Genomic DNA, 23649 nt, shown 5'->3' with positions numbered 1-23649 from the left:
ACCTCATGTCATCTGTGGTTAAAAAAACCCATAAATATCTATATTTTTAATCCGTGTTTTGTTCAAACCTATTTTCTTAAGCAAATGGCCAATGTTTTCGTTCTCCCTAATTATGAGGTACCCAATATCATAAATCACTCTAAATACTGATTAACAAGTCAGTCCCTAATGGTAACTGTACAACCTTGTCGATAGGAAAATACTCTCATCCCCCCATATGCGCTTTCTCCTTTCAAGACAGAAATATGAATCCCATGTGAGAGGGCACTGTTCTGATGTAGCAGCCCATTCCCTTCAAGTGAATATCAGGGAGGGAGGATATATCAGGCTTACCTGTGACAAGCTGTGGGATGACACACCAAGGTTAGAGGGATGAGGTGCTATTGAGGGCCCTCAGCCTGTTGCTCTGAGACGTGCTGGCTACACTGGAGCACACTTGAAGTCTTACGGAGATGAGCCAGGGGCTCCTGAGGTAATAGCAGCCAACAGGGAAACACCCATGAAATACCTCAAAGGAATTAAGGGGTGTTCCTCTAAGAAGGTGACACAGCCAACAGCCCAGCTGAAGTGCCTCTACACCAATGCACACAGCATGGGCAACAACCCAGAGAGGTGGTAGATGCCCCATCTCTGGAAACATTCAAAATCAGGTTGGACGGGGCTCTGAGCAACCAGATCTAGTTGAAGATGTCCCTGCTCACTGCAGGGGGGTTGGACTAGATGACCTTTAAAGGTCCCTTCCAACCCAAACTAGTATATGATTCTATGATCTGTCCTTCTCCTCTAAGATTTTAAAAGTTTTTGAATTACTTTTACACATGTATCCAGTATAGATACATGTCTGCATAAAAAGTAGTTCATAGCATCTATTGAGTTGGAAAATTAATTAGACGACCTAACTGATTGTGCATGAGTTCCTCTGTGGAATGTGTTCTGCTCCTGTTGCACTCACCCAGCACAGAAAATCTCAGGAGCTAATTCCTCTGGTCCTTTACTAGAAACTGACAATTAATTCAACATTAAAAAAAAAAACAAACAAACTTGAAGGGTCTTAACACAAAAAAAACATTACATGAAAGATCTTTTCTTGTTTTATTACAGTAATGCCAAGAGGGCTGAACTCAGCTTGAGGCTCCCTGTATCATTCACAAAACACACAAGTCTGTGTCCCAAAGGCTGTGTAGTCTGAAGAGGAAAAATCCCCAACAGCATCCAGAAGTACTGGCAGCCCCATGTTACATGTGGGGAGCTAATATAGAGGGAGATTAAGTCACTTGTGTAAGGGCGTACAGGGAGTCTGTAGCAGAGTCTGAAACTGAACCCAGGTCATCTCAGTCCCAGCCAAGTGTCTCAGCCACAAGACTATCCCTCCTCTTCTGTATGTCAGTGTAGAAAGTAGGCCAAAAAGCAGTTTCCATCCTTTTATACACAGCATTTTGTAAGGCTGTGAAGTATTATGTATTAAACAGGCATCTGGATCAACAGTAGTTTCTGCGGACACTTTTATCTGTAAACAGAAGCAAAGCCTGTAAGGGCTTTGTAAATTTTACATAAATTATTATTTTATCTATAAATAACATAGTTAAATCTACAAATACTATACTTAATTACAAGGCATTTGAATGATTTTTAAGAATGGAAAATGTATTTAAAGGACTTCTGTGTTCTGTGGCTCTCTAATTTTTGCATGTTTTAGGTTCTGGTACTACTCATATATCATGATGCATTAGTAGAGATGCATAGCTACGCCAGGCTATGTAGCGTGTTACACCATGCAGTGTAAACTGGGAAAGGGAGGCTCGGGTTGTGTGACAGGCTAACGCACCCATGTTACTCAAAGGTTAAGTACTCCTGTGTTGGGAGTTAGTGAGGCTTGCAGTTTCCTGACCTACATCTGAGTGATTCCTATTATGCTGAGTATTTACTTATCTTTTGGAGAATCTCTGCACAGCCAGAGTATAACAAACCTTCTGCTTGAGTCTTTTATACCCCAAATGGAAGAGAAAAAAAAAAAAAAAGTGCAAGTATGTGCAGATATATATGCATGTATATCCATCATCTTCCTTCAACAGGAATCTCCCATTTTTGTAGGAAATCAGCATTACGGTGTTGAAGTATACAAAGAACAGGCCAGAGCTGTTTGTCCCCCTCAGTGCCCTAGTTAGCTATTCACAGACAGCCGGCTCATTTGCTGAACCCCTGATTCCTTTCTCCCACATCCCCAAAATAAAAATTACTTATCTCATTTTCACTGATGTATGTTCTGGAGCACCACTTTTATGAACCCCATTAATTAAACCCATTAATTCCAGGTGTTCTGTGCATATACACAGATAAATTTCAGTGGTTGTTATGGCAAAAAATAAAAAAAAATCCGCTTTGAAGGACCACTGGGATTTATGCAGCATGGAGGTGAGAGAAACCTTGTTTTTCAACCCAGAATCTCTAAAATAAGTAGTGAGAAATCATCCAAAACTGTATGGCGATCAGTGTAATGGACCGTTCAGTACAAACTGTGGTTTCCGAGATTCTGATGCTATTCCCCCTGAGCACATCATTAGTGAAGTACAATTGGAGTATGTCACTTCTGGTTGAGCCAGTATGGCGTAGCTTTTGGAAAGAAGCCTCTGAAGCTGGGTGGATCTCTTGCTTTCCCTCACCCCCCCGACACTGGCTGTTTTCTGCATGTGGGTGTGTGCATGCACAGTCACAGGCAATGGGATTCCCCCGCTGAATTGTCATTCTCTCGTCAAAGGCGACGAGTCTAACTCTTTACTTGTAACTGGGATCTAGACTTCATGCTGGGTGTCCATGTCTGGGCACCTACAAAACCAACAAGTTCTATCTAATAGGGAGGAAACGGAAATCTGTTAGGATTTCAGTCTCAGAGCTTGAATGTTCATGTTTAAGGCACTCAGGCTGGTGACTGTTTTCCAAGTTTTAATGATTTGCCCTATGTGTGGAGGCAAATGAAATCTTAGGACCTGACATTCCCATCAACAAGTAGAAGAGATGCCAGTTTCCAGTGCTGAGGTAAAAATAGATCTGCAATACCCATTACACTAAAATAATGTATACACAGCAAGGGTGATGATTAAGAAAAGGCGAAAGGCATCAGCACAGATGCTATTAAAAAGTTAAGAAATGTTAAACAATATGCTAAGAATGGGGAGTTGCTTGCATTTTGAGTAAAAGCACAAAAAGTTTCCCATGTTTGCCTAAAGTATTCATGGTAATTTGAAGTCTTTTAGAAATACTTCCAATTGTTCTCAACCAATATCTTAAGTTAAAAAATAAAATAAAATGTGCTCTTCATTACATTGCTAACAGGAGAGTCAGTAAAGACCTTTTGCTCTTGCCTGCAGCGTGCAAGTAAGAACTTGACCCTAAGTATGATAATTGTCTGTGGGTTCATATATATTTTTTCCCTGTTTTAAGATACTTAATTAGTTCTGTACTCTCTCACTGCTTTGGAAAATCAGGCTTTTGATGTGGTTTTAACAAAGAGTATTTAATTGACAATATTTTCTATAATCCTTAGATTAAAGATGAGATAGATGCAGAAAGTCTTCAGTTACTTGAGGCCAGTCAGGCATTGACTTTGGGGGACATCCACCTGTTAGTGGTGGATGCAAAGCAAAGAGAAGACTCCTTCAACCAAGTGGTTGATGAAGACAGGAATGACCTTAAAAAAATAATATGAGTTTACTTTTTAAAATGAGATACCGATACTGATGTTCATTGGCTCCTTCCAATAAATGTAGAAGTCTGGAAGCTCTGTTTAGACTTTCTGAAGATCGTTCACAGTTAGGAACAGAGCAATTTAATGCTTCAGTAAATATTACAGGAAAGTGTTAAAGAAGAGAGAACCCTAGATGTACTGAAAACTTGTAAAATTCAAAGAACAACAGAAGAGTAATACCTGAGAGGTAGGGTCCGTAGTAATATCTCCAGAGTTGTACAAAAAATTAAGAAAAATGAAACACACAAGTGTTAGCATCTCATGTACTTTATATTGGTGGGTATAATATATATATTTAATAAAATTGTACTTGCTTAGTTGAAAACACTTGTGAGCCAAGGTTAGATCATTTACCTTCTTGGAAAGAGATGTTTCCTACTTCTAGCAAGAGGTACTGAATACATGAGATAATTCCAGAATTCTGGCATGTATTCTGTAACATTTCAACAGAGATAGCATCAGAGTTAAGTAGTGCACTTTATTACTGTGTTTATTTTTGGACCACAGTCTTAATGCAAATCCCATATATGTGGTTATGCAAAATGAGCCAGATTCTGGTCATGATTACACTGGTGTACACACAGAGTGATGCCACAGTTTCACTGAGGAAGGAATCTGATCCTGTAACACAGAGGGTTGCATGGTATTTCAGTTAAGTAGTTGATGTGTTTCACTGTAGAGTTAGAGGTGAGATATTAGTGTCCGAAGCAATTTTTGTAAATTATTGACTTAAACTTGTAACACTTTCTGAGATTTTTTCGAGCGGTTATTGTGCAGTCATGAAATTAAATAATTGTTACAATTTCTGTGAAAATCAAAATACCATAAGTTGTAATTGTTTTTCAGATTTTTTTTGTGTCTTTCTAGCTGGCTATTTACAACATAAAACTCTGTGTTACAACCTTAGTCAAAAAGAAGAGTATTAGTTATTCCAAAGTCTTCAGGCTAGTAAAAAAAAATTCAGTATTTACATTGTATCAAATCTGTCATCACTAAAATCATATCACTAAAAGTACACATATATGAGAAGTATTGAGAATACAAAAACCTGGGCAAGTCCCTGGCTGAAGAAATTTGGTCAGGGGACTGTCTGCTGTGTGGAGAAGAGTCTTCATGGGAATACAGTCTGCATGCCCCTTGCTTTTGTTCAGCAGACGTTTTCCACGGCCATGATTTCTCAGGAGTGCTGGTCCTTTGGGGTTATGGTAAAGAGGGAGCTCGCTTGGGACAAGCCAGATGATTCCCGGCAGCTGTTATAAAGGAGTAAGGAGAACTTGTTGATTGCTCTAATTACCTTGTTAAAGAGCTGCCAGGACTTCAGAAGTTTTGCATTCTATTAGGACCACAGAGTTATTTGTGCATGTGTCATTATGATAATACATGCTTACCAACACCCAAAACATCGTTATTACATTTACTGCCTTCCCTTTAAGGGATCCACACTGAAAGCAAGTCGACTTCTCACCATTCCTGCTGTATGTTTACTCATTGTATTTCACTTAGCTTCAGCAGTGAAATTGGCTCCCTTCCTCCCTCTCACCTCCCTTTTTTATTTATAACCCGTTTTCAGTTCTGGACTGATTTTCATTCCAGTGCTCTGCAGTTGTATTGTGTTTCATGACACTGCAGAGGAACATTTATATTTTAGAAAAGAAAAGGTTATTTCTAATGTATTGTACAACTCCCTCTCCTTTTAAAATGTGAGCGCTCTCTCTTTAAATCCTGTGTGTTGCGTTGTCTGAAAGCATTTTCCCTTTCTTTGGATGTTGGTCTATTTGATATACTGTAAGTCATTAGGATCTGTTTTTCTTGCACAGTTTGCACTACTTTTGGATAGTCTCAGTTATTTTACAGTCAGTGTCTTCTGGAGCCAAAGAGAAGAAATATACAGAGCTTGTCTACTAGCTTTGTCTTTACCTTGCTATTTAATAGTTAATACTTTGTGGTATGTTAAGAGCGTTTCTATAACGTGGCACTTTTTAAGAACTCTCTTTTAAAAAGTAGTAATAAACTTCAGCCAACTTGTTCTTTTTAAGTGAAACTTCCAGAGTTCTTCAATTGAATCCATTCTCCTTAATAATCATCTGGTCTTGACAATAAATATATCACAAAGTTAGTTACTTTTTTGCAAAAAGAGAGATGGAAATCAATTCAGAATTGTATTTCATTGTTGCTAGCCTGTGAAAGAAATTGGCAAAATTAAAATCTGCAAAGAAATGTTCCTTTATAGCTTATACAGCAAAGTAGGGCGGGTTAGAGTTTGTCAGGTAACTGGTTATTCAGAAATGAGAAGTTATTCTGCATTTAGCTGCATTGCTTACTGTTTTCTTCATCGTGGAAAAGAATAAAATGTGGTAACAATTTTCTGTGTCTGGACTGCTGCCGCACATAATTGGGAACAACAGAGCTAAAGCCTTGATTTTGGTGAAGTGCTTAGTCTGCGTGTTGGATTAAGATGTGTGCAACAAATCACTCCAATTCTATAATAATTTTTTGAACATTATTTTTTTATTTTATTACTGTAATGTTATTACTTTGCAGTTACAGACTTCGAGAACTGGGTCAGTTGCAAGAACAAAATTGGCATGAAGAGAGTTGTATATTTGTTCTTGAAAATGGATTGCCAAAATACTTTTGAAAATGGTCAGCCTGAATTGTTCTGTACGTCAAATGCAACTGATGATGTTAGTCTCACAGGGTTAGTAAGCTGTTATTTAAAAGTCCCGTTCTTTAACCAGTATCCGAGGAAGACTAGATAATATTTGCTAGATAGACATGTTAAACAGATCATCTGTGCAGAAATGGATTTGTGAAGCAGCTTACGGAATGGAAAATAAATTTAGGCTGAAGTGTGCCAGCAAGTCAATATATGAGAACAATTTGCAACAAGCAAAGGTGAGGAAGACATGCAGAAATGGGGTCATCAGAATCATGAATTAGAGGGTAATATTCCTGGGGCTGGAATATAAGAGGCAGTAACTAACTTTTGTGGCTGACTAATACAGAATAAAGAGTTACGATACCAGTGGAAGTTATTTATTGCAAGTGTTAGATATGCTTCCATGGATGTTTTTTACTCTTGTTAAAAAAAAAAGGAGAGGCAACTTGGAGCTGTGATCTGTGTCCGCAGCACAGCTGTGGTATTTTGAGACATTTCTGCTGCCAGATTTATACCCCTGCCAGAAACAGTGCCTGAATGGTTGCACTCTGAGTCCCCAGTTCCAGTGACATCTTAGCACTAGCCAGTGTTAAATCCCAGCAATTTGAGCTCGGTGCTGCACTGTGTGCTGAAGCAGCTGGGAAAGGGTCTTGTTAATATGTGAAGCTGTCTCTGGCACTGAACAGGAGCAGACAGAAGTGGCATGGTGATAATTTCTTCACATACCAGAGCTGAACCTACCAAACCTCATTGGTAAGAAGTGTTAGATATCGTAGGAAATAACTTTTTAAATATTTACAAAGTTTTGTTTGCTTTCCTTCTGAACACCCTCTGATATCTTTGCCATGTACTTTCCAATGATGACACACTGGGATCTGACTGGGGTGAGTAATGGTGTCTGGCTGGGGAGGGGAGAGGACAGGGAGTGCTTAACTGCGGAATTATTTAAGGAAATGAACTGTGTGGAAAAAAGAGTGTTGTGATTGGATGCATTTATCAACTGGCATTTCAATGTCACCTGTGGACGGAGGATTATTGTGTCTGACTTTTTAAATGGTTGGAAGTCAGTGCATTGAGCTAACATGGGAATATTGTGTTGTGTGTCTGGTCTTGATTCAGTTTGTGAAGCGAGATGTGCTACATGTCGCCTATTAGGAAAGACGGAGGCAAATAATAGTTATCCCATGGGCTCCTGAGCATGGTCATTCACTTTTCTGACCAGGACTTAAAAGCCACAGAGTCTTGTATGCAAAACATGATTTTGTCATAGCCTACAAGCAACTGGAAGAGACGTTTCGCAAGTGAGAATGGAGTTACAAGCACATTGGCCTTTCCTGTTTCTCTGGTACAGTGGCACACAAAGGTTTGCATTCAGCTTTTGGGAGGGATATGTGTGTGTAAAGCATTCTGTTTCTTCTCTGTGTCCTTATCAGGAGATGCTAGTATGTCTCAAAATACCCAGAATCACTTTGAAGGACATTTGGAAATTGAGTCTGAAATGCTAAATGTTTGTGTTCCGTACCTCTTCGTGCTGTGGTGGTACTTACTGCTACAGTCAGATTGGTCGTGGTGTGCTCTTGTGTGAGTTCTGAGACTCTCTGTAATTCTTGGAATTTTACTGCAAAAATTCTCATTTCAGGCACAGCAGATCCTGCCTGCTGAAATGAGGCATATGGTGTTTTTCTCCTTCATCTTTAAATGTATTGTACCTTCTCTGAAGAGAGTAAAATGACTGAAGTACAGTGAAACATGCAGTGATGGAAGCCGTGTTTTTCCATTAACAGTATAGTTGTTTGTATAGTGAGAGGTATCGTGTGATTTCCAATCCTGTCAAGAAACACGGCTTTCTCAAAAAACTAAAATTTTAGGAGTTGGCATTTCTTATCATATCCATGCTGCCATTGTGTCACCATTTATTTCAGATTTTAGATCAGAATATCTGATACACGTTTCTTCCATTCCTGGTTTTTAAACTCAGGACAAGTGATAGTTTTGTGTGTGCAAGCACACCTGAATCAGCTTAGGTAAATATGATTATATGTGCGTATTTTTAGGATTCGTTTAAGATTCTTCATTCATGGTCCAGTGAAAACTAATTTTTTATTATGTTCTCTTTATCCCTGTTCCAAAAACATAATTTGCTTGATGTCATTCTCATATAATTCTTATTGGTGACATTTGAGTTGATACATTCAGAGTTCCCTTCTCCCCTATTAATTTTTCCCATATATGTGTCCAGCCATTGGACATTTTTGGAAACTCCTTTGGAAATCCCATTATCTGTCTTTCTAATCCTAATCCTACTTTTTCTAATCTAAAAGTTGCATTTAAGGCAAATTTTCCACCTCTATAACAGAGATGTAGTTTCTTTTCTTATATATAGCATTCTCAGCACCTGCCATTCCAGGCCAGGGAAAGATGAAAGCTCGATTTCTCGTACCGTTCCTGCACTCAACTGCAGAGTGCTGTATTTTAGTTATTCAGTATTTTTTTCTGCTTGTAACTGCATAGTTACTAGTTCTCTCACCATTTAAAATTCCTGTTTATACTTTGAGAGTGCCATTGAAAAAGAGAATTGCTATCAAATTTTTTTTTTTTTCCATTAGAAATATACGTTTGGATACTTCAGAAAAAAAATATTTGAAATTTGCCAGAAGTCATGTACCACGTTAAAAGGATTCTGCTACTGGAAACTCAGACCGCCGGTCTTTTAGCTAGCATTATTCTTTGGCTGTGTGAGAGCACTTTCCAAAAGAGCATTCTCAGGTACAACTGGTTGTGATTCTCTTTCCTGGTGGCTGGCCAAGCAGTGCCACGGGCCATCAAGTGCAGTGGGTCACACGTGAGCAGCGCTGAGCAGGCTTTGCAGAAATGAGACTGTGTTTCTGCCTTGTGCAGTGTCACTTACAATGTTCCTCTTTCATCCTCAGCTGGTAAAAAAAACAAACCAACCAACCCACCAAAGAGTAGAAACAAAAATGCTGCTAGGCAGGAAAGTAAGTAGTAATAAAGATCAGCTTTAAGGTGCTTCACTTGCCTTAGAGCCCTTTCTGACCTTTCTTTCACTATTTGTGTGATAATGGAATAAGCCTTTCTTTCCCTTTTCCCCTGTACTAAAGAAATGGAAAGTTGCCAGTTTGCGTTGCTGAGGGTGGTTTCAGTTACACAGCAGTCTTGGCTGGATTTGGGGGTTCATGCAGGATTTACCCGTGTGAAGTGCTAACAGCTAGGAGGAATGCTTCCTCCCTCCAAGCAACGTGCCGTGCCTTGCCGGTGTGCGGCACAAGGTAGTGTGTGAGCTGTGCATGCTGTGTCCTGAGAACTGGAAAAACAGCACTCATTTTATCGTTATCCGTTTCTTTGTGGTGGCAAGAGATGGCATTTTCCTGTTCAGTAATGAGATCTTGATCATGATAAGATAAATGCTGGCTTGCTAGGGTCCCATCCTTCGACATTCAGTTTCCATTTGTTTTAACAGGTTATCAGTTTGCAAAATCAGGCTGTTAATTTGAAACATCAAGAACTCTTTCTAGATTTGTAAGGAATGAATCTTGGAGAAAAGGGTGACCACAATTTCATCCAGCAGCCTTGCACTACCATAGTTGGTTAATCTGGGTTACATTAGTTCAAAATTTTTTAAAACTGTATTTTTACATTAAAAACTAGATTGTGCTTGAAAACAAACAGGTTAACATGAACTGAGGGCTTAAGATGTGCATCTGACATTGAAAGTCTTGCATTATCCTGGTGCTCGGAGTCCTTTTGGTGCTGTCCAGCATTACTTGGAACAATTATCATTATTTATTGCTGTGCTTGGTTTTGATCAAAGCATGCCATTACTACGTATTTCAGCAGCCTCTCTGGTGCTTTTAGGAACATAAAGGATCTTTTGAGAAGATAACTGAAATTATTGGATGATTGTGGCTGAAACAGGAACGAGCTGTAGATAAAAATGCAGCTTGATTCTTTCCTGTGGATTTAAAAAGCAGTATTCTTGCATGGTGTAAACCAGCCTCATTCTATTGCCCTCTCGCTCTTTCTGACAGTGTGTCAACTTCATGTGGTTTTACAGTTTCTGCCATTTTCTCAGTTGTCTGAGGCTCCCTGTGGAATTATTCCTTATCAAAATAGCTAAGAAGTATGTGATGAAGCAGATAAAGTTGTTAGATAACCATGACTAATGCCTAATTGAAGGCTGCTTACACGTGCTGAAATTTGCATTAGAAGTGACTTAAAACATTTGAACTATCAGTTGTACATCTTTAAAAAATCATTTTACTAAATCTCAAGTCTCAACATTCGTCAGTTACAATGAAATAACCTCTGGAAGAAACAAACAAACAAACCGTGCAATAGCTTTTCTGGCTATATTTTTCCCCTTTCTCTCTTTTCAACTCCTGACTGATCACTTGGAACCTTGTGTTTGAGCTTTACTCATTGGAGTAGTTTGAGTAATCACAAATGACACCAACGTGTAAGGAAACTTTGTTGTTACAAAATAAACATTGGTGTTCTAAGCTCATATCCCAAGTCAGCATCTTGTAGCATAGACCCTAGGGTTTACTGCATCTTCTGAAATCAGCATAATTCATAAACCCAAACATCTTCAAGGAAAATGGTGTAAATCAAGGAGATCTCTTTACACGTGATACCATTCTTTTTTCATTTTGCCATTGTGTTAGTGGAATCCCATTTCCTTCTCATAGGCCTTCATCTTGTAATGTGTCAAAAAATCTTAAAGTCAATATGAAGAATGCTTTAATTTTAGAGCTCTTTTTATTAAGCCTCTGTATAAAAGAAAATGGACTTGAAGTGTGGATTTCTCTGTGGCCGTAGGTTGGCATGTACGTCCACATGATCTTTTTCTTATGTATTTTCTGACCTTTACAATTTTCCATTAAGAACGCAAAAGAAAATCTTACTTGTGAAAAGGTGAAAGATTGTATTTGAGAAAATAGAAGGAAAGCTGTACTCAGTAGAGAACTGAGTGTTAAGAATAAAATGTATCAAGGCAAAAGATTAGGTGAAAATAAAGTCTGTAATTCTCCATACTAAAGTGCTATGAACTTAGATAATAACAAATAGGAGCTGGATTTGCTTGGTTTTGAGTGCATATTTGACCTACTTCTTGTTACTGAAACCTCGTGGAAAGATTTGCACGATTATAAAGTTAACTTCACTGGGTTCACCATATTTCTAAGTTGTATTAGCCCCTGCTAAGTCATTTATAGATTGAAAGCAAACAATTGTAAATGCCGATCCATTCATATTCTACCATAAAATACAAGATGGGTTATTCACTACTGTCTGACGCGTGCTTCCCTCTGCCACACAGAACAAAATGACTCCTTTTTAAACCATCTATATATAAATGGCATAGGGACAATCTACAATGAGGGATTTCATTCTGAGGAGGTACACTGGAGACTTCCTGTTGTCGACACAAAACTGTGGGGTTTCTAAAGAAATTGTCATCTACTGTTTTGATATTAGGAGTTTCAATGTTGGGAGTTTTGCATACAGCAAAGGAGATAGCTCTCTTAGACCTCATTTTGTTCAAGGATCAAGAATCGGTCTTGGAACTAAAATTTTTTAATTGATAGGTATAATTGATCACGACTTATTTGTATTCATTTGTGTGTGGAAGGAATAAGATAAAGCTGGCAATAACTTGATTTTGTACTACATGCTTCCAAAGCTGCATTTCTACAATGAGAAAGAAGGCAATGTAAGTTTTGACAAAAGCAAAACAAGCCCGTCTAGCTAGGAAAATGAAAGCAGTTATAAAAATGCTTAAAAATGGGAAAGAACTTGATAGAAGCTGTAGTGTAGAAAATTAATATGGGAAGTGAAGGGACACAATGAGAAATACCAAGCTGAAAAAAGTTAAGGCTTTAACTTTTTACCAGGAGTATCATATACTCCTGGTAAGGAGTGAAAAGGAGTTAAGTAACAAAGGGTAAGAAGGATGTTATCAGAGATTCTGACCTATTTCATGATGAGGCTAACAGAATTTCTAGAGAAGAGAAGGGAGGAGTGTTCAGTAAGTGTAGCTGTACTGTTTGGAGGGGATAGGACGGAAATTTTATATTTGTAATCTGATAGCATTTAAGGATGACATTAAATAGCAGTAATTGCATTTACATGTTTTTATACAGCTAGTTCAGCTAACTAGCACAAGAGAGACTGAAAAGAGCTGGCTAAAGGGTTCTCATATCATACAGGTTAATTCTCCATAAATATGGAAATACAGGACAAATTTCCAGAGGCTGGAAGAAAATTATAGTTCCAATCTTTTAAAAGGAAAAGAGATGATATGAGTGATTACAGGTCTGTTAAACAGGCAAAAGATCGAATAGCAATTATAGAATATAATACCTGGTTAATGAAGAGTAAATGGTATTTAGTATCATTTAGTATGAGTTTGTCAGAAATAGGTCTTTCAAACTAACTTGATACCCTTTCTGAGATGATCATGTTTAATTGATGAAGATGATAATAGTAACAATATAGGACTATTGTAGAGCTTAGAGGACTTCTGTAGGCCATTTTATGTATTATATCAAGGAGTGGCTTGATTAATCAGCAGAATTATAGCATGTGGACACAGCATCCCTGGATTGGAGTGAAGATTAGTTAAATGACAGGTTTCAAGGTGCACCTGATGTGTGGAGATGAGGCAGATGGGAAAGGCATCCATTCTTACTTCTGCCCTATGTAACACTGTAGTGGAAACATTATTGTTCACAAAGTTTGGAAGTGGCACGAAAATTGGAGGAATTTATAATGTGATTACTATAAGGCAGCGTGGATTACTTAGTGACTTTGGCTGCGGCACCTGGTAACTATTTCCGTACAGACAAATATCAGGTTCATCATTTGCTGGGTATGCTTGCAGGATGCCGGACTCTGTCCTGGTGCACCATAACAGAAGAACATTTTAGGGTCGCTTGTGAAGAATTAACTGGAGTGCGCACCCCGGATGTGCAGGAGACAGCAGGAGTTGGCAGTACCACTGTTTGGTTGTTGCCCTTGGAGAATGGAACAAAATAAAGCTTACTAGTATTTTATCAACATCTTAGCTTAATTCTGTCTGTTGGCTAAGTGGCCTGTCCTACCATAAACAAATCAAAGCAGATGTGTTCCACATGCCCTCCATTCAGCTGTAAGCAGAGTTTACCCACATATCTGGTACAGCATATGCCTGAATAACAGTGAAAACTGTCCTCAAAAAACTTCCTGCAGTCTGTATTCTCTTCTCTAGAGACCTATTTGAGAACACTACTTGTGGAAATAAACATATCCTAACTCTTTTATCAGTGTTACTTTAATTAATGCATTGACTATTTAAAACAAACTGATGAAAAGGCCTCACAAAGCGTATTACTAGAGATTAAACTAAGCGGCAAAGGGGACCTGCAGAATCGTAAGTATATGATACTCCTGGTAAAATAGTCACAGTGTATTTATAGAGCTGCTTATTTTCACTGGATTTGAATGAGAAGACTTGAGGGAAATCCTCTGCAGAACACTGGTGGGTAATTTATGTGTAGAAGACTTGCCTAAATGTGTTGTTGTTTTGCTTTATTATGAGTTTTGTTGTGTATTTTTACTGTGATGCTGATGAGGTTTCCTGTCTTTGGCGCAGATTACAGGACCGGCCCTTGCTTCACTTTGATAACCAACCAGATGTGCCAGGGACAGCTCAGTGGAATAGTCTGCACAAAAACCCTTTGCTGTGCAACTGTTGGGAGAGCATGGGGCCACCCCTGTGAAATGTGTCCTCCCCAACCGCATCCCTGCCGCCGAGGCTTTATTCCAAACATTCGAACTGGGGCCTGTCAAGGTAAGTTAGCAGCAAAGCTTCCCCAAAAGCTGCTGAAATTGTTACTGGATTAATCTTAATTGAGTTACACTGCTGTGAATAACCTGTCCTAAGCCATTCTCAGCTATATGTGTGAAGAATGGAAAAACATTGTCAGATGCATTACTTCATGATTCAGTGAGTGCCTGATGTTCAAGTGAGTACATTAGTAACTTAGGTCATGTGAGAGCAGCCAGCATCTTAATGAATTTCTCACTGCCAGCAGCCCTTTCCCTTGGTTCTGTGACAGTGTTTTTCTGAGTGATCATTCCATGGAGACATTTATTCTATTTCAAAAAGCACTCAAAACATGCAAAAATCAGTCTGTGGTAATACTGTTCCATTTATCCGGTGTGGGATTTTTTTAGCTAAAATTTGTTGACTTCGGTTTCATCCTGGGTGTCTTATCTCTTGAGCTACACTGCTTCGACCTGGAGAAAAGAGCATGTCGTGCCATTTGAAATGCCCTGTTATATGTTTTATACGATTTTGGAAATGCATTTGCATTTGTTTCAAATTGTAAAATCCACCCAGATGTTGCTTACTTCTTTCAGAGCATGCCTTACCATAGAAAGTCCTTACACTGCTTTTGGCTTTTATTCTAATACTTCCAGCTGTATAAATTCTTTTATTGTCTGGATGTCTGGCAGGAAACAGGAGAAAGTTAACAGGGGCAGCTATGTATTAAACTGATGTGGATTATACATTCCCAGGACCATATCTTTGGGGCTAGTTTGTTTCAATCTGTCTTAACATTTTCTAATAAGTTACAGCATTTTTGAAAATAGGGGAGAAAAAAATTATAAGTCTATGAGTAATTTCATTTAATCGTGAAATTCCTTTGAAGGTCTTCAAGGCATTCCATTGCATTAAAAATGTAGATATTCTCTGTCACAGGCCAAGTCCTGGCTGGTGCCTGCAGACAGGCATGATGAACTTTGAGATGGGCATGTTTGTGTATGCCGCATAATGTGCATGTATTTTGACCTCAGCTTTTCTGTTCCCCCTCTCACTGTAAAGATCAGAACTAAATTGTGCAGAAATCTGTGAGTCGAGGTTCTGGACACTTCTGAAATCTTATGTGCATAAATATGTGGCCCACACCCCTGAACTCATGCCACACCTAGTTATATTCCTCTTGTTTGTGTCACAGAAAAGCTGCAGTGACCTCTCCGATGGGTTTGTGCAGTTCGGAATAAGGCTACTTCTGCTTGCTGCACATTTCTCAGCATTCAGCTACATTTATGCTAATCTGTATGCAGTGCCAACACAGTTTTGGCCCTGTATGTTTGACTTGTACTTTCCAGTTTTCCCTTCTCTTGTAATGTGTTCATAATTTCAACAGATCTGCTATGGAACCACATATTAGCTTTATTTTTCATGCAGTTGTACTAAATCCAGTCCTTTTGAAATCAGATAACATCCATTCAGGCTGAAGACATTTCAGGGATTTCACATCCATATTCAATCTAAATAAAGGAAAGCAGGTTAAATAAAATCCAGGTTCTCTGAAGAGAAAAAGAAACCGTTACTATTGTGTGGAGAAGTCAGAAAAGATAGAACAGAGGGGAGGGCAAGTTTATTTTGAAAAGTAAATAGAATATTGCTGCCCACAGTTTAACTTTGTCTGTCTGGCTGAAAGTTAAATTAATATCACAGCTGAGATTTTTAAAGGTACAAAGGAAGAAAATGGAAGCCAAAAGGTGGGATTTTGAAACGGACATCGTGACTCAGGAGCATGACTTCTATTTTTTTGATTTTTTTTTTTTTTTTTTTTTTTTTTTAAGAAGTCAGTACAGTGCCACGAAGTCTGGCTGATTACTGTTATTGAAGCACAGCATATTGCTGTAGCTCGAGTCCCAGGAGCAATGTGTCTGTGTCAAGGGTGCTGAGGCTGTGGCAGTTCTCTGTGCTTCCCAGCACGGCAGTTAGCTCAGGCACAGCACTGCTCTGGCTCTGCTGCTGCACCCCCTGACCTGGTTCAGTCAGCCCAGGGATCTTTACATAATGCTCTGCGATGTGGTACGGATATGCCCCTTGGCGCTCCTGAAGCTTCCTACTTGTGGCTCCCAGGGAAATTGCCTCTTGGCCTTCTGTACAGACATAATACTTTGCTTTTCAGACTACAAGACACATTACAGCTGGCTCTCTGGGTTTTATAAAGGGAGATTTGAAGGCGTCATCTCCTTCAGCTCGTGTCCCTGTGTTGAAACTGATCCTAGTGTGAAGCCCAAGAATTCAAGAAATGGGGTTTTACCAGCAGCAGCTGGTACTCCTTGGGGAAGTGGGGAAAGCGCAGGCATTTGGGTTGGAGAGTGCTCTGTTTGCTTCCGAAGGACAGGGAGCAGCAGACATGGGGCAGCCCTTGGGGACTGTGAGCCAGACCTCCCCTGGCTCCTGTTGCAATGCCACTCCTCCTCCTTTAGTCTCTTTTCTCTAGCTGTTACTAAGCTGTAGCAAAACTTTTGCAGCTAAGTAATGACACACATGTTGTTGTGCTAAAATAGCTGTGAGGCCAAAAACTGGGGCCTCTTGAAAATGTTTGTCTTGAGCTTCTTACCTAGCCTGTGATATCATCTTTGTTGTTTCATTTTCTTGAGTGAAAAAAGTAAAAGCAAAGAGCAAGAAATAAAGGGGAAAAAACCTTCCAAATTTATGAATGTCTAAGCAGGTCATTAATAATTCCTCCTGAGACATTCATTATGGCTGTGAAACAACTTGAGTCAAATCCTAACCACAGCTTAAGGTCATTGGTGCTGATCTTAGCTGGAGTGACGAGTTAATCAGTTCCATCAATAATGACTATGCAGTTCCCTGTGCCTCTCCATGAGGCCCCCCCCATGCACATTGCACACTGCTTCTCCATGGCTCCTGCATCTCTGCGCTGGTGGGCTGTGCATTGTATGGAGTTGCCAAGACTTTCAAAGAGGCAAGTGCTTTTGGGTGCCCAGCTTCAGATACTTTAAAGGAACCTGGGTTTTGGCAGGCTGTGTTCTCTGCACACCATTCCCCAGATGTTTTGGAAAAACAAAGCAATAGCAGTTAGATGTTTAATGTCTGTAACAATAATAACCATGTGATTTCTTGCAGAAAATATTTAGAGTACTGTACTTAATCATACTTTGCATAGAGTAATTACAAAATTAGTGTCTGTCTTCACAAGCAAGTATCATAATATTATGATGGGTGAAGAATGGATTTAGGCATATTTACTTTAATTTCTGTGTAGACAAATTATTATGGCTGTTCTTGAGGAATGAATTAAAAGTGGGGTTTTTTTTTTTTCCTTTTTTATATGACAGATGTGGATGAATGCCAAGCCATCCCTGGGATCTGTCAAGGGGGAAATTGCATTAATACTGTTGGATCTTTTGAGTGCAAATGCCCAGCTGGACACAAGTTTAATGAAGTGACACAAAAATGCGATGGTAAGAACTTTTAGAACTTTCTTCTGAAAGTGAAGTGGGGGGGAAGTTGTCTTTTTGGGGCCAACTTTGTTTAGAAGTTTGTAACAAACTTTCCAGTCTCTTTTGCCTTAAATATGCAAATACCATTCTTCACAACAAATACGAATAATGGTCCTTTCTACTTCTAAAGCAGAGAATCTTAAATATTGGCCCTGCAGCTTTTTCCAACTTAAAGGTACATCTGAAACAAATTAAACATTAAAACTAAAAATATTTTTTAACCGGTATGTTGCTTTAGAAGTGCTTAAGGCACATGTCTCTGTGTTGATCTTTTAACCAAAAAAGTGTATACGACTGGAAGGTTCAACACATTCCCACCTACTCAGGTAAAATATATTTAACATTAGTGGGAGTTTGACACTGCTGAGTGAAGACTGCAGGACTATGCTCTAAATTCATCCTTACAGTTGCAGATGTTAAAGAAGGACAAACATTTTACCTTTACTTATTGGTCATCCTATTTTGGAAGTACAACAGGTGCTAGATAGCAGTGTGGGAATTTGCAGTGCATGATTATGGAATCTTGCTAATTTTTAACTGTGATTTGATAGTATTTTTTCTCTCTATAATCTAATAATCAGGCATAGATATCTCCTTTGTTTAAGAGAATTTTGGATACATAAGGAACATAATACTAAAACGTGTCAATTTCACAGTTTTGATTCATGTTCTTTGCTGTAAGTCCAGATAATTTTTAAACTCTTAGAACTGATTGTCCTTTCAGTCATTAGACAAAAATTAAATTAATTTGAGTAGACAAGTTTCATAAGTGATTAGGGATTTTGGAGTGCCAGCTTTCAATATCATAAAGATGTGTGACTGTGAGATTAAGGTGTGCATGCACTACCCTTTCTTGCATCAGGTACCTTTAAGAAAGCACTCAAAATTTTTTAATCATTTTGGAAAAATTATGACTTACTCTTTCAAAAGAAAAATCCCTATTTCAAGCAAAACTTTATAATTTAATTGCAGGTTAGTGAAAGCAATTTGAGGAGAGTTTGTATACAGCATGGTTTTTGTATTGACTGCCAATGATTTTGGCAGAAAGTAACCCAACTTTAGGGTAGAACAACATTGCAAGTGTTTCCTTCTGTGGATGAAGTACCAAGAACATGGTGAATAGGAAAGACTGAACATGTGCCTTGTTAGGTATTAATACTTGAAAAACTGAGAACTGTAGGCTTGCATAGGCTGCATTGTATAAACATTCCTATAGTATTTTTTGATTGCTGAATCATGTAAAAAAATAAAAAAAGAACCAAAAAACCCCAAACAAAGAACACAAAAACCCAAGCATCTACCATGGTAATAGTTGAGGGACTAGACCCAAGAACCGGGGATAGCTTGGTCACTTCCCAAATCCTGCCACAAATTTCCTGCCCTATCTTGTGAAATCCCTTTGGAGTGGTTGCCTGGCTGCAAAGATAGGATGAAGTTTCCTTTCTTCAGTGCCATACCTGTTAATTTTTGAACCTCAGCAGACAGAGACTTACTTTCAGTGCATCTTCATATTGCATGTACCAAGCAATTTCAGTTAAAGCTGTGTAGGTATTAATACAATTCAAAGAACTAAAAGTAGCACGCTTATACCAGTGGCATGAAATAGGATAGTGGTTCAACAATTAAGAGCATAGTCACGTAGCAACAGAATATCCATTCTGCTTTTTTAAATTATCCCTTTGAGTTTTAAGTTAAAATCTCCAATATAAGACAAGGTATTTGCCTTATAGTAATTAACTGTAATTAATTCTAATACATAATGATTAACATCTGATCACATGCTTGGTTTAACTTCCTCTCCAGCAAGTATGACTTCTGGCAGCTGTTATGTGCCCTTGTTCACTGATTTAGTAGAACTGGGAGCTACCCGCTGAATTACCAATACTGTTTTTTCAGTGGGTTGCCATTGAAGTAAGATCATGATAGAAATCATGAGGTACAGTGAGACAACGCAACAAGATGGGAAATGAGGTGTGTGTTGACCGAAGTTCTCTTTATTAGCATAGGTGCTGGAAAACTGTATTTTAATCGTTAAATTATTTCACTGCTTCATATCACCATTCCTCTTCCAGTTGTATTAGTGCTGAGGTAAATCCTTTTTTGTGGTGATTGGGGGGGAGTAATTTTTCCTGGAGTGACATTTACATCTGCGAGTACATCGAGTATACTTACCTTTATAAAACTCGCATATTTAACAATGACAATGTTGCTCATATGAATGTCAACACTAATATAAATAGTGAAATACTGTTTGGGTTAAGCTCAACCCTAAAATAAAGAGTGATGATTTTGCTTTTAAAAAGGTCGAACTCTATATAAACAGTGGCAACACTGACTTTAAGATAAACATTGGCGAATTTGAGTCAGAAAATGCTTGAATCTGATCCATTTACGACTGCATTTTTCTCTGTTAATTAAGGGCTCTATTCAGACCAAAATTCAATTTCCACATTTTTTGTCACTGAGGCTTGGGACTCCTGTGGAGTATAATCCTGGAGCAGAAGCCAGCAGTCTCTTAGCAGTGCTCCCAGGGCACTCGGACTTTAGGCTTTGGCAACATCCTTGAAGTAGCACTGAACAAAAAGTCACACCCCTCTCACACACCCAAGTGAGGAATGTGACCCACATCACAAAAGCTAGCAAGATGCTGAGGAGGAATGTGTGCATGGGGGGCCCAAGGCCCTGTACCGCTTAGGATGGGTCGGTCTGCAAGGTCTGGTTATCTGTATGCTGCCCCAGTCCCTCCACTCCTTTCCTGCAAAGGCAAGGGGCCACAAAGGTATTAGAGCATCCAATGCTTTACCTAGGGGAAGAGGAATTGATAATTTCTATATTACCAAATTTTTATATTACTGTCTTTACAGGAGAATTAGAACAGAGATCCTCTCTACTTGCTAAAATGTTCATTAACGGTCCTGGGGGACTTTGGGTGTTCCCCCATCTGTTGGGGCCAAATTCCAATTTAGGCGTTACATTTAAATTCCTCCCATAGTTTTTAATGACTACAATATTATTCACTCCTTGCCTTGGTGTATTGGGTGGTGTTGCAGTATTTCATCTCAAATTTTTGTGGTTGGTGAAATCATTATTACAGCCATGTGTCTATCTGTTTGTAGATCTCTGGAGGAGAGGTTGGATAGAGTCCTGTGATGCCATTGTTTCTGGCTGGGTTCTCCCTGTTGGGAGAGTAACTGGGTGATTGTAGATGGCTGTGACAGGCAGTTGTCATTGATCACTCTAGAGAATAACCTCCCTTTCTGCTCTGCTTTGCTGATTCTTCTTGTAGGTACCATGGAAAAAAGTGAGCCGTTTTTAAGCTCAGCTGGACTCCAGGTTCCTAGAAGATGAGAGCAGTGCTAAGTAGATACAGCTGCATTGTTAAGATAGTTACTGGAAACTGAGGGGAAAGTAACTACACATCACAGGCAGGCTACTGATGGTCATTAAGGAGCAGCTGGGGCTGGCATAGGTTGTTATTCACATAACTGTAGATAACATAGACTCCTAGCTGTGGAAGAAACCCTTCAAGTTCCCTCTGTTCATGTATGCGGCTGTGATCAGATCTAAGAAGGTATTTGTTAGGGTTTTCTCTGCAGACTTTGAAAATTTTTCTGTATTGGATCTATGATGATGGTTTAGTATATGGATTGAGATTCGTTAGTGAAGAAAATCACGATATGGACTTTTATTTTTACATTACTGACAAAATCTCAGGGGAATTATGGACATTGCCAGACTTCTGCAGTAGATACTTCAGTTTCTGTCTAGAAATCTGTTGAAACTTCAGAACATTCACTTAGTGGAGAAAGCCAGGAAAGGTAATTTTTGTTGCCTGCAATCATCCTGCTTTGAGCTATAATCCTGTCAGATTGCATTAGTTAAACAGTGCCTAGCTGCTCAGTGCTTTTATATGGGGGATTTCCAAGAAAAACCCAAGTGCAGTAGGAAGGGTGGGCAATTCAGTAGGTGGTACACTTCCCTTTGAGTCAGTATTGAACCATTGCCTCAGTATGGTGCCAGGAGACGCTGTGCTGCTGGAGACACCATGAGACATAACAGTTAAGCTCCTTATCACTGTGGTCATTACAGGTCCCATGACAGCTTTCTTAATTGTATTGTGCAGAATTCAAACTGAAGGGATTACGATTTACTTACAGTTAGTAAATCCCCTCTTCAGTTTAAGATTTTCATCCATCATTATTAAGCAGTGAAACAAACTCTCTGGCTTTCTGCAATTTGCAGATACGATATTTTCTTAGGTTCTGTTTCACTTATGTTTGTAAGATGCCTAACAAAAGATCCTGATTCAAAACTGCTGATTATGCCCCTAGTACATACGTTAGAAGGGGTCTCAGAATTTGAGTCGTTAATACTAATCGTTAATACTAATTATAAAATACCTATTCTCGTGCCAGAACTTATTTTGCTAACCGGCCCCTGCTTCTTTTTTTTGCCTTGAAGATATTGATGAATGCAGCACCGTTCCTGGAATCTGTGATGGAGGAGAGTGTTCAAACACAGTTAGCAGTTATTTCTGCAAGTGCCCGCCAGGGTTTTATACAGCTCCTGATGGCTTAAAGTGCATAGGTGAGTAGAATCCTGTAAATAATAAGACAGTAGGTGTCATGGACATTCATGAATATCTAAAATGGGTAACAGTGTACCAGAAACATATTTCAACTCGTGATCTTGAAATCCTTCTTTTATATAGAAGTACATCATGTGCCTGTGTGTGTATTCTGAAATGAGTTTTCCATTTGCAGGATGTTTCCTCTTTCCCTCTTCATTGTGACCTTCCCTTTCATTTTTCTTGTTACAGTTTTTCTGTTATGCCATATTTGTTGCCTTAAAATAGGCAAACTTGTTTAACAGATCTCCTTGATATTCTTGCTCTCATGTTTGTCTTTGATTTAGTCGATGTTATATTCAGCAGTCATTTAGAAAAGTAAATATACTTGAGAAAGAAGGTAATCACCCCAAACAGCTTTTTTTTCCTCATTCTAAGTGTTATGACCTTAATGCAGATATTTTTCACTGAAGGAAGTAGTGTGATAAGCTGGGTGTGGGACATTTGTATCTGCTTTCATGATGTTGATGATTTGGCAGTGCTGTACTTTCAAGCTTTCACCGTGGCAGAGCAGAACCTGTCTTCCAAAGGCCAGACCAGGAACCAAAGAACTGTGTGAATTAAATAACTGCCACTGTACTGCCAAAGTCATGAGAGAGTAGTGTTAGCACTTGCTGCTTCTGGGAAGCGTACAGCCACCTCTAAGGCAGGTCAAGTATTCAGTTAATTTTTTTCCTCATTTTTACGCAGTAATTTCTTTTTTACTGCCAGTGGTGAATTTTGAGCAATAATTGTCATTTGAGAATCAAATGAAAGGTTTATTTCTTCAGTTTTGGCTTGTTTATTGAAAGGCTCATACACAGCATTGAGGTTCAAGAGAGCACCATGTGTTTAGTACCTTTGGTAGAAAATCATTTGGGAAAAAATTGAGAAAAAAATAACTTCACAGACAGAAGTACCAAATGATATTAACTTCCCCAAGTGATCTGGAAGTAGTTTGGGTTATGATTCATTTTGAATGGTGCCATTCTATTTCTGCAGGTTGTGAGAAATGAACTATATTTCTTCCATTATCAAGAACAGCATTTTGGTAGATTGGTTCCATACTGTACACTTAAAATGCCAGTGGGAATTGCTTTTACTGCTTCAGATTAATAGCTCCTGAAAGACTGTGGATCGTTAAATCATTGATTCCTGCTTGAACTTAATGAAGGAGATTCACCTTCCTGTAACAAAAAATTTCTGGAGATGCACAACTTCCATTTGCTTTTTACTTTTTATAGTCATTGCTCAGTCAGGACTGCCCAACATTCACACCCATGTTATATTCCTGCAGTTTTCCAGCCTTTT

The 23649-nt window shown here is 38.8% G+C and overlaps 1 protein-coding gene across 1 annotated transcript in view; it reads left to right on the top strand.

Moving 5' to 3' along the window:
- The window catches only part of FBN1 (fibrillin 1), a 155834-nt gene that overhangs the window by 41329 nt on the left and 90856 nt on the right, over positions 1-23649 (top strand). The window contains exons 6-8 of the mRNA XM_068410939.1: positions 14050-14247; positions 17568-17693; positions 22194-22319. Coding sequence (XP_068267040.1) covers positions 14050-14247; positions 17568-17693; positions 22194-22319 — 450 coding nt within the window. The remainder of the gene's footprint in view (positions 1-14049; positions 14248-17567; positions 17694-22193; positions 22320-23649) is intronic.

This window comes from Nyctibius grandis, chromosome 11 (assembly GCF_013368605.1).
Source record: "Nyctibius grandis isolate bNycGra1 chromosome 11, bNycGra1.pri, whole genome shotgun sequence".
NCBI lineage: Eukaryota > Metazoa > Chordata > Aves > Nyctibiiformes > Nyctibiidae > Nyctibius > Nyctibius grandis.
The sequence above is the reverse complement of the archived record's forward strand: the minus strand, read 5'-3'. Positions and strand labels throughout refer to the sequence as shown.